Source organism: Oncorhynchus mykiss, chromosome 11 (assembly GCF_013265735.2).
Source record: "Oncorhynchus mykiss isolate Arlee chromosome 11, USDA_OmykA_1.1, whole genome shotgun sequence".
Classification (NCBI taxonomy): Eukaryota; Metazoa; Chordata; class Actinopteri; order Salmoniformes; family Salmonidae; genus Oncorhynchus; species Oncorhynchus mykiss.
In genome coordinates this window covers 36,361,860-36,374,709 of record NC_048575.1, presented here as the reverse complement: position 1 = coordinate 36,374,709, position 12,850 = coordinate 36,361,860, and the positions used below count along the sequence as shown (strand labels likewise).

General features: G+C 44.1%; 1 protein-coding gene across 2 annotated transcripts in view; it reads right to left on the bottom strand.

Moving 5' to 3' along the window:
- The window catches only part of LOC110535637 (POU domain, class 6, transcription factor 2-like), a 117,176-nt gene that overhangs the window by 87,192 nt on the left and 17,134 nt on the right, over positions 1-12,850 (bottom strand). The window contains exons 3-4 of one of the 2 annotated variants that reach the window (XM_036935370.1): positions 7,335-7,432; positions 3,260-3,470 (exon numbers count right to left, since the gene is read on the bottom strand). In XM_036935370.1, the coding sequence (XP_036791265.1) occupies positions 3,260-3,470; positions 7,335-7,432 (309 nt within the window). The remainder of the gene's footprint in view (positions 1-3,259; positions 3,471-7,334; positions 7,433-12,850) is intronic. The other variant, XM_021620750.2, reaches the window with a different exon arrangement.

Sequence of the window (12,850 nt, the reverse complement as noted above, 5' to 3'; positions counted from 1 at the left end):
TCTCTCTCTCTCATGGGCAACTTTGATGGGCAACTTTGATGGGGTGGGGGCCACAAAATAACGGAACTGATCCTGCAAAACATTTTAGTGGACAGTTATGTGTGAAAGATATTTTCCTGCAATTCTGGAGACAGAGAGAAGATTTAGAAATGTTATAACTAATTTAATGCAATTCTACTCATTTTGCCATGGGGCAGATATTTATTTTTTGCAGTTACAGCTTTACAAATGTTTGCAGTTTTTAACATGATAACTGATGATCAATGGGCCACACCCCGGTCGGTAATTCGACCATGCTTACTACAAGATTAGATAGCTGGCCACTAGACTGACTTACCAATAAATTAAATAATTGGCCAATTGAGTGACTGCTGATGCGAAACCAAATGTCATAATTGCACCTTGTGTATTCTATTATTCTAACTCTCAACAGTAAGTTGACACCCCGACTAAGTCAATTTGTAAGGGCCCCGGACACAGTCAAGACATTTGGGGGGGGGGTGAAATTGGTCCGTGGGCCTAAAAATGGGGGGCCACGGGCCAACAGTTGCCCATCTCTGCTCTAGAAGGATCTTAGACAAGGTAAAAGCCAGGGGTGTTTAACACGAGGTAAGATCAAAGATGCTTAGCGGGAATCTCTTGGTTCTCACATTTCCCTGCTTATCTCATTTGTAAGAATGTTTTGCACCTTGCATAAAACTAAAGCAGATAGGGGCGAACAATCAGATTAAATAGCCAGTGAGTGTTGATAGAAAATGCATACTTTTTAGCACTATATTTGGGCTTCTGTTAAAGCCTATGAAAAGGTGGACTCCAAAAGTGGAATCCATCCTGGGTTTACTAGCTATAGTAACTATACTAAACACGTACAGTGAAAAATCCCTCACCCACCCAAAGACAAACAGCTATTAGCTGATCATTAGCCATGTCAGTAGATTTAAATAGAGTCAAAGGTCTTCCTGCAGTCTCATTACTGTAGGCTAACAGCTGTATGTGTCTGATCTGATGCTAATTAACCAGCAGAGCAGTGTTACACAGTGCAGTACAGCAGGGCTGTAAAACACACTTGCTCCTGAGGTCGTGAAATTAGCTGGCTGCTGGCTCTGAGCTCAAAAGGGGCAATGACTGCATTAAACGTGTGATTAATCAGTGTTGATGGGGACTGGCGTGAGTAGCGAGGAGAAAGGGCGAGGGGTGAGGGCAGGGGCAGGCTGGGGCCGCCTTACAGAGGTGCTGTGCCAGCAGGCCTCATTTAGCAGGGCCCTGATGCGCTCCGACAGGGGAGAGTGGAGGAGCGGCGCGTGGCCAGAGGGCCCCGGACACAGTCAAGACATTTAGCTTCACTCCTGACTCGTGTCACTTTCTCTTCACGGAGGTCCCTTCACCGCGTCCCCCTCAGATAGGATGGGCGGAGGATGTGGGAACAGCCAGTCTGTCAGTGCTTCTGTACGCTTAAAATGAAACTGCCATGGAGGCATTTCATTGTTTAACTTTGTAAACAACGGATGATGAAGTATAGCAAGTGATTGAGGACCAAACCATCTGTTATAAAATGATGATTGAGAGGTGTTTTGTGCCTTCAACATTATGACCAGGTGTTTGTCAGTCGGTTATTTCTTCCTCTGGCTTGTCCCACATACAGTATGAGAAGTTGTTGAAATGTGAGACAGACAGACAGACAGACAGCCTTTTGGGCCCGTTATCGCCCCTTGCTCCAGGATACATTGGAGGGGCCTCAGTGGCTAGATAGATGTGGGATTTATTAAAAGCTCGCCCCGTAGCGATGATGCACGTTGTTATTTATGCATGCTTGTGTCCATTAGGGCTTCTATCTTCCTTCACATTTCCTCACTCAATCCATCCGTCCATCCATTTCCTCACATGAGGGGAAAGGGAGGACTCCTTTCTCTGCACTTTGTGCTGCCTGGGCATTATTGTAATCTCCACCAAAAAACACACTGCTTTACATGCAGCCTGGCATCTTTTTACATTAGTGAGGCCCCTCTCATGCAACATTCATGACTGATGGTTTCCCCATCCATCCCTCAATCTAATGGTATAAAAGAGACAATGTTTTAAACATGAAAATGGAAACCATTTACAACTATGATCAAAAGAAAACACTTGCGCACTAAAGTTTAAAAGGCGAGGATAAGAACAGCCATGGATGAGGTGAAAAAGATAGGAAATAGAAGATGGGAGAGTACAGTGCACTCTTATGGAGAGAAAAGAGGAGAGGGAGAGTACAGTGCACTCTTATGGAGAGAAAAGAGGAGAGGGAGAGTACAGTGCACTCTTATGGAGAGAAAAGAGGAGAGGGAGAGTACAGTGCACTCTTATGGAGAGAAAAGAGGAGAGGGGAGAGTACAGTGCACTGTTATGGAGAGAAAAGAGGAGAGGGAGAGTACAGTGCACTGTTATAGAGAGAAAAGAGGAGAGGGGAGAGTACAGTGCACTGTTATGGAGAGAAAAGAGGAGAGGGAGAGTACAGTGCACTGTTATAGAGAGAAAAGAGGAGAGGGAGAGTACAGTGCACTCTTATGGAGAGAAAAGAGGAGAGGGGAGAGTACAGTGCACTGTTATAGAGAGAAAAGAGGAGAGGGGAGAGTACAGTGCACTGTTATAGAGAGAAAAGAGGAGAGGAGAAAGAACAGTGAAAAAAGGAGAAAAAAGGAGAGGAGAGAGTACAGTGCACTCTTATGGAGAGAAAAAAGGAGAGGAGAGAGCACAGTGCACTCTTATGGAGAGAAAAGAAGAGAGGAGAGAGTACAGTGCACTGTTGTGGAGAGAAAAGAGGAGAGGGAGAGTACAGTGCACTGTTATAGAGAGAAAAGAGGAGAGGGAGAGTACAGTGCACTCTTATGGAGAGAAAAGAGGAGAGGGGAGAGTATAGTGCACTCTTATGGAGAGAAAAAAGGAGAGGGGAGAGTACAGTGCACTCTTATGGAGAGAAAAGAAGAGAGGAGAGAGTACAGTGCACTCTTATGGAGAGAAAAGAAGAGAGGAGAGAGTACAGTGCACTCTTATGGAGAGAAAATAAGAGAGGGGTGAGTACAATGCACTCTTATGGAGAGAAAAGAAGAGAGGGGAGAGTACAATGCACTCTTATGGAAAGAAAAGAAGAGAGAGTACAATGCACGCTTACGGAAATAAAAGATAACTTCTGTTATTACATCAAATACATGCATTGTCAAAATGACTGTAAATGTAGTCTCCCACTCTGTCCTCTATAGGTTATCTGCTGAGGCAGCCCTCTTACCTTGCAGGTTCTGTAGGGGAAGCGTCATGATGCCCTGTGCGGCTGCTGCAGCCACCAGGCCCTGGATATTGGCGGTGGGCAGGGAAAGCACAAGACCCTGCTGGCCTCCCAGGTGGCCGCCCGTGTTGAAGGGGATGAGGATGGGCTGGTTCAGGCCTGGCGACCCCCCGGCCAGCTGCTGGGCCACCAGCAGAGACTGAAGAGAAAGACACTGGGTTACAAAAATATGTTGACATTAGTATGCATAGTAAAAACGCATAGTAAACGGTGATTCATGTATTAGCATGCATATTAGAGAGAGGTTACGTTCGCATCACATTTCACCCATATGTTTATGAGTGCCTCAGGATAATGGAATGAACCATTCATAAAAATACACGAAGATATTCCCATCAGATTCATCCAAGAGGAATCAACGGCCATCACACATGCAACCCACATTTCACTCAAGTGACAGAGGTGCTCTAAATCAACGTGTTTTCTGCTGACATCTGTGCTTTGAAACATGCCACAGCCAGAGTGACAGTCGGAACGCAGTGCTGCTTGCTGGCGTGTGGGGAAAAGGAATCCAACTCCAACCTTTGAAAAAGAGCCGTGCATTTTCCTTTCAGACGGATGCAGAGTGGTTTATATTTCATCACAATGAACACACTTCTGGTACCCTAGAATCAGCCGTTGAATTGTTCCCCCAAGCTTTCATAAATATCAGCACTTTCCTCGTTTGGTGGGAGATACAGTACATCACTGACTTCATGTCAGCATTCACTAATATTAGTCAGAGTAGAATCGGTGCAGTCATAGACACAGACGCTACGATATGTTATCTGAAGTATCGCTAGAAGACATTTGGCACAGTCGAGGAGCCGTTCAAATGTATTTTCACAGCGAGCAGCTCTGCAAATATACAGCCACAAACACATTTTGTAGCACAGTGCTCTGATCCCGGGTTTAATGAATGGTCTTGACACCAGATGTGGAAATGGCTGTAGCACCGGAATACAGAGTAGAGTTAGTCCAGAGTTAGGACACCCAGATATGTATTACATTTGATATATCATCTATTAGTTCACCCGTTTGTCAGATACAGACTTGATTCTCATAGTGTCATCAGGGGGGAAACAAGCGTTTTGCATCACGTAAAACGACATTCCCAAAATTGCTGCTAGTGCCTCTACATACAGGGCATGGACATGGAGGAATGCGTGGCTCCTTTGTGTCCGAGCCCAGCCTAACTGCTCTTGAACGTCTCAGCCCCTGTATGCCTGTAGTATGCCTGTAGTATGCCTGTAGTATGCCTGTAGTATGCCTGTAGTATGCCTGTAGTATGCCTGGCTGCCCTGTGGCCTCGGTGCTGATCCCTCTCCGCTTGACACCTCCACACTAACCTGAGCCCACGAACCTTTAACGGCACTTGTCAGCTATCTGCTTCTGTTTTGCATGGGGCGCCTGTGGTGTAGGAGCGGAAGGCGGCGTGGAGGGGTCGACTGGTGTGAACATGGCACCATCCTCCCAGGCTTGGTGCTGCTGGGTGACAGCGGTGTCACTAAGATAACCCGGCGCCGTGCGGAGAGCGAGCACCAGTTTCGACATAATCCCAGTTTTAGGAATGTGATGTTGCATGAGTTTAAAGCCAAGAGGCTGGGTGAGATTGGAAGGTAAAACACTAGCATTAAAAAAAAGTTACAAATCGAATTGGATCGTGGATTTGTTTGATCAAAGGAGACCAGGGACGAAGCTTGAAATGAATAGTCACTGGCATGGAGAGACCTTTCGTTCCAGCAACTGTGTCATGTGAACAAAACAGAGTATGTTTTATATAATACTCATTACCGTAGGTTTAAAATGCTGAACATTTTCAAAATTCACAACAATTATAGTTTGCTTTGAAACACTATAACAAATCATAACAGAAACGAGAGACACGGGTTGCCTGCTTTGAACGCGTTCAAAATGACATTTTGTCGTTCGCTTTAAATAAGGAATTAGTCATTTGAGTGATTAAAGAAGAACCATCAGGACATTAACAAAGGGGGCCCTTTCGTCAAGGCAAGTCACATGTTTAATCTCGCTTTTTAACGTACATTTCACGTCGAATTGTGGTGGCATATAATCAAAGACAAGTCTTTGAACATTTTGATCTTGAACATTTTGATCTTGAACATTTTGATCTTGAACATTTTGATCTTGAACATTTTGATCTTGAACATTTTGATCTTTAAATGAAATGAGATCCCTTCCCCTGACAATGAAGAGCGATACATGGAAGGGAATTATTATTATTTTTTTAAACAATTCTAAATACATCAAATGTATTTCTGATTTATTATTACAGCCACGTGTCTGCCAGCTTCAGAGCACCTCAAGTAAATAAGACCCCTTGCTATTTGTCTTTAGGCTGTGTTTGTTGCTGTGCGACTCATGGCTTTTGTGATGGGAAGAGAAGGATAGTTCCGAAATATATCCCATGTTTCACTAACTAGCTTCTGTAAAACGTGCAAAGTGTGCGTACTAATTGAATCGGAAAAGCTAGCCCCTGACCGCCACCACAAAGTGAGCTTAAATTTCCAGAACATAAAAACAAAACTGTCCTTTTAAAATACCAGACCATTACTGTAAACAGCCTTGTCTGCTCCCTTTGGGTGTCAGTGTGAATAGTTCTGCATTATTTTCCTTTCTCCGTGTTTGTCTTGCCTGTCTCTCCAACGCAGGTCTAGTTTGGGATGGTGTGGTACTGCCTTAGGCATGGCTGACAGCAGAGTGTTGAGGAGTGGGGTCGCCCAGGGAACAGGCACATGTTCTGGTCCAAACCTAAATAAGGTACCCTACCTCTCTGCATGTGTTCTGGGTGGAGTTGGATGGGGTCTGGATGGGTCTGGGAAGAGCTTTAGACCTGGATGAGATACGCTGCCTCTCTGCCCAATAGGGGCCAACAGGCTCTTCCATCTGACCGGAAGCCCAGAGAAATTGCCCATAATCACAGAGTTTGTTATCCTAACTGTGAGTGGGGAACAGGGGGAGAAGTGGATTCATGTTGGGTAAACTACCTTCGGATAATGCCTGTTCGCACAATATCCGGCTCCGAAGTGAGAATCTATCAAAACATATTGATCCCAAAATAGGAGAATTGGTTATGGCATGGGGAGCACCTTCTTTCTGAAAACTGTTAGCTTCACCGAGACTGTACTGACAGCATTAATATATTAGACAGACTGTTGGGGGAACAACCTTCTGAAGCTTATAGGGACTGGCACAACTAGCTGCACTAAAGCATTTCTATTTTGTCTGATAACCTTGTTTACCATTCATGGATGAAACAGCTATCATGTCTCTCATTATCAGAGTGGCTTTAATCAGTCTGGTTCTCTGTATTTCATTCTGTTGAGCTGAGTGAGGTAATTCAGCAGGGAACTCAGTGAATTAGTCTCTCACGTATCCTCTTTTGTTTACCCTGATGAGGATTGATTCAGTAGCGGAGCCCTTATTGAGTAACACTGAGTGATGTGTCCCAAATAGCAGCCTATTTCCTTTATCGAGCACTACCTTTGACCAGGGCCCATAGGGCTCAGGACAAAAGTACTGCGCTATACAGGGAATAGGGTGTAATTTAGCACGCAGCCACTGAGTGCTGGGAGAGTGGCCTCGTTAGGGGAAGGGAGGGAGGGAAGCCCTATGTCTGCCTGGCTGGCTAGCTGTTCACACTACTGGGTTCAGGGAGGTGACAGTGAGACAGGACTAATGAGATAGATATTCATTAAACAGGGCTGAGCCACCAGGCCAATAAATCCAATCACATAGGCTGACTGTCGTATTGAGCTATTTATTGGGATGCCTGGGGGCAGACTGTGCTTGTGTTGGCATTGAAGGGGGCAGAGGAAATGTAAACAACTCAGTATTTATTCAAAAACGGTACATATTCATTAAGGTCACATGTCGACTGATTACCTTTGCAGAGGATTTGAAATCCCTCTCAGATCATTTTCATGTTTTGTTGTGTACCTGGTGTGATTGTGTGTGTGGTGCTGGGCGTGTGTGTTTAGGCGCAGGTCAGGAGGAGGTGACATGGAGAACCACTCACCTGTGGTCCTACCGGGTATGCTGGGTGAGACTGACCCAGATGACACTGTTCTGACGGGCTGTTGCTGGCATCCGACTGGACAGAGCAGTCACGGGCTCCTGGGGGAGCGAAAGAGAGATGGGGAGAGAGGGGGAGGGAGAGAGAGATTTGAATCCCCTGTAACATCCAAACAATCGTAAAACATGCACACACAGACAGAGCCAGCTGTGATCACACAGCCTCAAGTACGAAGGGGAGAGGATTTTGTGTTTAAGTGTTTTATCAATAAACGTACTGCCGCCGTTCACAATCAGCCCTGAATAAATGACCCGTCAGCTGAGAGGCTCATTGACGGGGAGACGGCGCTCCGATTATAGCGGAGGGATGAGGGATGGATGGCCACGGCGCTGCATAAACTGTGGGGCCCGGCTCTGCATTATTCATCCATTTGCATCGCTGAGTATCATCACCCATCTAACCCCCCCTCCCCCTTGTACCACAAGCAGCCTTGCGGCTATGAGACACCATTAGACCTGTATGCTACGAAGCCACAGCGGAGTACGGAGGCGCACATCAGACATAGACATGATAATAAGCCTGGCCTGCTGTGTGATGTGATGGCTGGAGGGAAAACAAAGCCACTCAGGGTGGGTGGGTGGTGAGACACTGTCTGTGTCTCAAATGGCACCCTATTCCCTATGTAGTGCGCTACTTTTGACGAGGGCCCGTAGGGTACTATTTGAGCCACAGATACTGACCATTCCCACTGGGGATAGACGTCAGTTCAACGTCTGGTTTTGATTTACATTTGGTTGAGTTCTCAACGAATGTGAATTCAACATGAAATCAACAAAACATTTCACCATGTCATTGGATTTAGGTTCACAAGTTGGGTGAAAAAACATGAAATTATTTTGTTTGAAATGACATGTTGAGTCAACCAGTTTTTGCCCTGTGGGTTTGACTCTCTCAGCATCTCTCAATAGCTCATGCTCAGTTTGTGGGTGACTAATCCCAAGGGTTTTGTGTGATAACATGTTACTAGAAAAGTGCATTGACACCATAGTACATTCTTTATAGATCCCTTCTGTTTAGCTATTGTATCTTGTACACTGCATATTAGACATTCAACTTTGAAAAAGTATCTTCAATCAGATAGTTTATCATTGAACTATTTGCTTTCGTACCACATGGGCTTGGATAACTTTCCTAACGTCCATGCTTTACAAAATTCCAGTTCATTGACCAAAGAACGTGAGCCTCAAATATCACAAGTCAATAGAAGTAATCAATACAAAGATCTCGTCAAATTGATCTTTCTCTAAATGCAGTCATACATCAATGGTAGGCTACCACACAACAAATTCAATGCATTGTACCACAACACATTCTAACTCACTTCCCTCAAAAACTTCAATTCAAGTTTGTAAAAGTAGTACACAAATCAAGGAAAGTAGGAATGTGAGTGGGAGAGTTCCAGAGAAAGCCAAAGAAAATGAATACACTTGCGTATCTCTTTTCAATTTGGGCAATTTACAAGAGGACTATTGAAGAAAAATCATAGTTTGACCTTCGAAATTGAATAACAAACTTCAAAAGACTAAAATTAGAAAGACCAAGAACATTTGACAGACACACTGTCAAAAATAACGGTTTAAAAAAGCATTTTGTTCATGAATTCTAAACTTAACTGGACATACACGTGAAAACGTGCACACTGCGTTTGAGAGTTCCAAGATCTCATTGCCGGTTGGATGTGTGGGTCTGGGACTGAACAAATGTGCACATTACATCCAAAACTCCACTCCGCCACACAACATCATCTTATCTATACATAAAATCCAAATAATTGGTGAATGGCATGACCCATCAAATAAACCTTAAGCATTTGAGGCTTGATTTAATTGCCCTGGGGACAAGTCCGCATTTCGAGCTGGTTTCTACCTCTGGCTCACTGGGCCTGCATCTAGGTATTGGTTCACATAAACCCAAGCTTGTCAACCCTGCAGTCACTTAACATTAGACGGTACAGTCTCTTACCAATTTCACCCATAAAGAGTCAAACATAACCCGACCCAATGCCTTTAATCTTTGTAGAGAAGAAATAAAAACGATTGGAAGACACTATGTCTTTGGCTTTGAACAGTGGAACCCTCGTCTCATCCTAACTCCGGGGCAAACATTCAAAAGAGGTTCAAATAAGTGCATGATGATGAGCCTGGTTAAGGGTGTCTCTATTTCTCACAGCTATTCTATATGGCATCAATTCACCCCTTAGTACTGACTAAATGTTATGTCTTTGAAGACAAGTTTCTTCATGGAATGAAAGCGGAATTCACGAGTGAACTGGGGATCTCATTCATATTCATGAACATATTAGACATTATCCAATGACATAACTAGCTGCTAATTCATTTAGACAACAGGGCCTACAAGCCTGCGTATCGTCAAGTGTCACATCAGAGAACGACAACCTTGACAGTGGAGTTGAACAAAGGCAGCAGCAGTTCCTCTAATTAGCAGATATCCAATTCCATCTCAATATCAGAGATGAAATAACAACGGCTTGACTCTGGCATCCACCGCTAATCAGAGGGATCACTCTGCTCTAATTATTGATGAGCGAATCAGAGTTTACAGAATGCATGACAAAACCATCAATAAGTAATGAACGTATGGCTCATAAATGCAGTGGGTGCAGTGAATAATGTATTCCGTTTGATAAGCAGTGCAGGGGGGGCCTATGGCTTATTCAATAACTGCTGTATGCCTTTCATTGCGTCATCTCACAATAACTTAGCGGGATGTTAAGAGAAAGCTTGATCCCCCCCTTGCAAATATCTGTGACGTTAACACGTTTAGCTCTGGGAAAGGAATCGATAATAAATAAATGCACATGCACTTTTCCCTAAGGTGTTGGGTGTGATTTCTTTAACCAAATTAAATAGCTGACAGGAGAAATATCCAGGGAGGCCATCTTCAATTCCCTTTTATTACGAGGTTCTTTGAAGTTATTTTAACCTGTTTATATAATGTGAAGGTTTCTTAAGTGGATTCCTTTTTGGACAGTAACACTGGACTGACAATAGCAATACTGGCACATGGAATGATAAAATGTTTGCTGATAGGAATGCTTGATGAAAATGTTATACATAGACTAAGTTTAGACTGACGATTTTATACATAGACTAAGTTTAGACTGACGATTTTATACATAGACTAAGTTTAGACTGACGATTTTATACATAGACTAAAGTCATTCCTTTTGTGTGCACAAAAATCTAGCACTGAAATTGATGAATGTGTTCACTATATTATTTTGAATAGCTACCTCTCTCTGTCACATAGACTTTGCCTTGACCGTAGGAGCTTATTGTGTGATAATATAAAATCCCATTTTGTAACCTATTTGTGCCGTTTTTTTTTTTTTAACTTAACCCAAAACTATCTCCCACTTTAGTCTAACCACTGTCATCTGTTCTACACTTTACAACAAGAATGATTCCTATTTTAGTGTTGGTGGGGGCTCTGAGGTGGCTTATGGTGCGGAAATATTCCCAATATTGGACACCACACAAATGATCTTGCATTGATCACCTAAGTGGCGACTGGAGAGACACTTTCAAATGGCAGAAGGCTTCATATGGGGCGCAAAAGAGCTGCATTTATTTGCCATCATCCGTCGCTCTCCTCAATACAGAGGGCTGCCCCGAGGACAACACAGCACAAAACAATACGTCCGGCATTTCATAAAGCAATCAGTTTGCCACCTACTCTACTGCAACAACTGTTTTACCCATTGACCATCTCGATGAAATGGGTGTTATTGAAGGCTTTGTGTCCCGAGTTAGCTTTTGCCCCAGTGCATTTCTGAATCTAGTTTGTGTCCATAAAAGAAACGTTCACATTTAAGCTGTTTTAGTGGCGATTCATTATATAAGTTGTCAAATGTGGGAGAGAGAGCTGCGGCAACGGTTCACGCTTTTCAAAATCAACCAGGCCATCAACGCCCCAACCCCCCCTTTTTAGTAAAGTCTCTTTTTAAAAAGCTGGGCTGAGTGCATGTTATTTCTTTATGGAGCTGGTCTCACATGACATGTAGTATATTCATGACAAAAATATGTGTTGTTGTTCCTTGTCATTGTTTAGTGCTAAACAAATGAGGGTGAACGCTCAGGTTGCACCAATCAATGGAGATTCACTGATGATGAGGATCAGGGCATCATACTGAGGCCCGGAAAAATGACAAGTCACATCATACACAAGGTTTAATTCTGTCAATACCAGACCAATTGTGCTGGATTGTTTGGCCATTGATTTCACTAATGCTGCTGAAATGGCTGACACGGCATAGCTTTTATGGGATTGGCACACGGACAAGTATTCACACGAGAGAGAGAGAGAGAGAGAGAGAGAGAGAGAGAGAGAGAGAGAGAGAGAGAGAGAGAGAGAGAGAGAGAGAGAGAGAGAGAGAGAGAGAGAGAGAGAGAGAGAGAGAGAGAGAGAGAGAGAGAGAGAGAGAGAGAGAGAGAGAGAGAGAGAGAGAGAGAGAGAGAGAGAGAGAGAGAGAGAGAGAGAGAGAGAGAGAGAGAGAGAGAGAGAGAGAGAGAGAGAGAGAGAGAGAGAGAGAGAGAGAGAGAGAGAGAGAGAGAGAGAGAGAGAGAGAGAGAGAGAGAGAGAGAGAGAGAGAGAGAGAGAGAGAGAGAGAGAGAGAGAGAGAGAGAGAGAGAGAGAGAGAGAGAGAGAGAGAGAGAGAGAGAGAGAGAGAGAGAGAGAGAGAGAGAGAGAGAGAGAGAGAGAGAGAGAGAGAGAGAGAGAATGTCCGATTCCCTAGTTCTTACTCATACTGTATAATACTTCAAAAATGCCATGCAAGAGAAGGGCCAGAGCATATACAGTACTGGATAGTGCACTACAGGAGGCTATAGTTAAATCTAAGTGGCAGAACATTACGTGCTCAAGAATGTTCCACCTGTATCCCTATGTGGTAGCAACTTGTGTTAGACTCCAGACTTACAAAGTGTTTTTCATGTCATTCTTCTGTCTTTCATTGAGCACACTAAAGCCCTCGACAATAACCCTGAGTATAATGTGCTGCCAATAACCCCGGGTCCTCTTTGTTAGGCTCCCTGAGGATGAGCAGGAAAGTAATACGCTGTTTAGAGACCCCGAGTGAGAGGAGAGGCTGGCTGGTTACAGGTCAATAGGGTTTTTGGAGTCGGAACACACCAGAGACTGACTGTTGAGTGGTTGGCTGCCTGTAATACCATTAGCTACATTATAGCCCGCTGGAGCCTGGAGAGCTGCCATTTCCTTAATTAAGGACCCGGCGTAGGGGCTTGGTGGTCAGGGGCCGTGCCAGTCTCTCTGGGCTCTTTACATTGAAGTTTGATTTGCTGGAGTTGCAAGGAGAGATGCAAGGGGCTCCAGAGTTTACAGGCAAAAATATCTTATTCATTAATTATTCCACCAATAAGTGGACTTATGTAGTCAAGGGGTCGGTTCTCAAAGCAAAGCACAGGGAAGCATGGATAGTT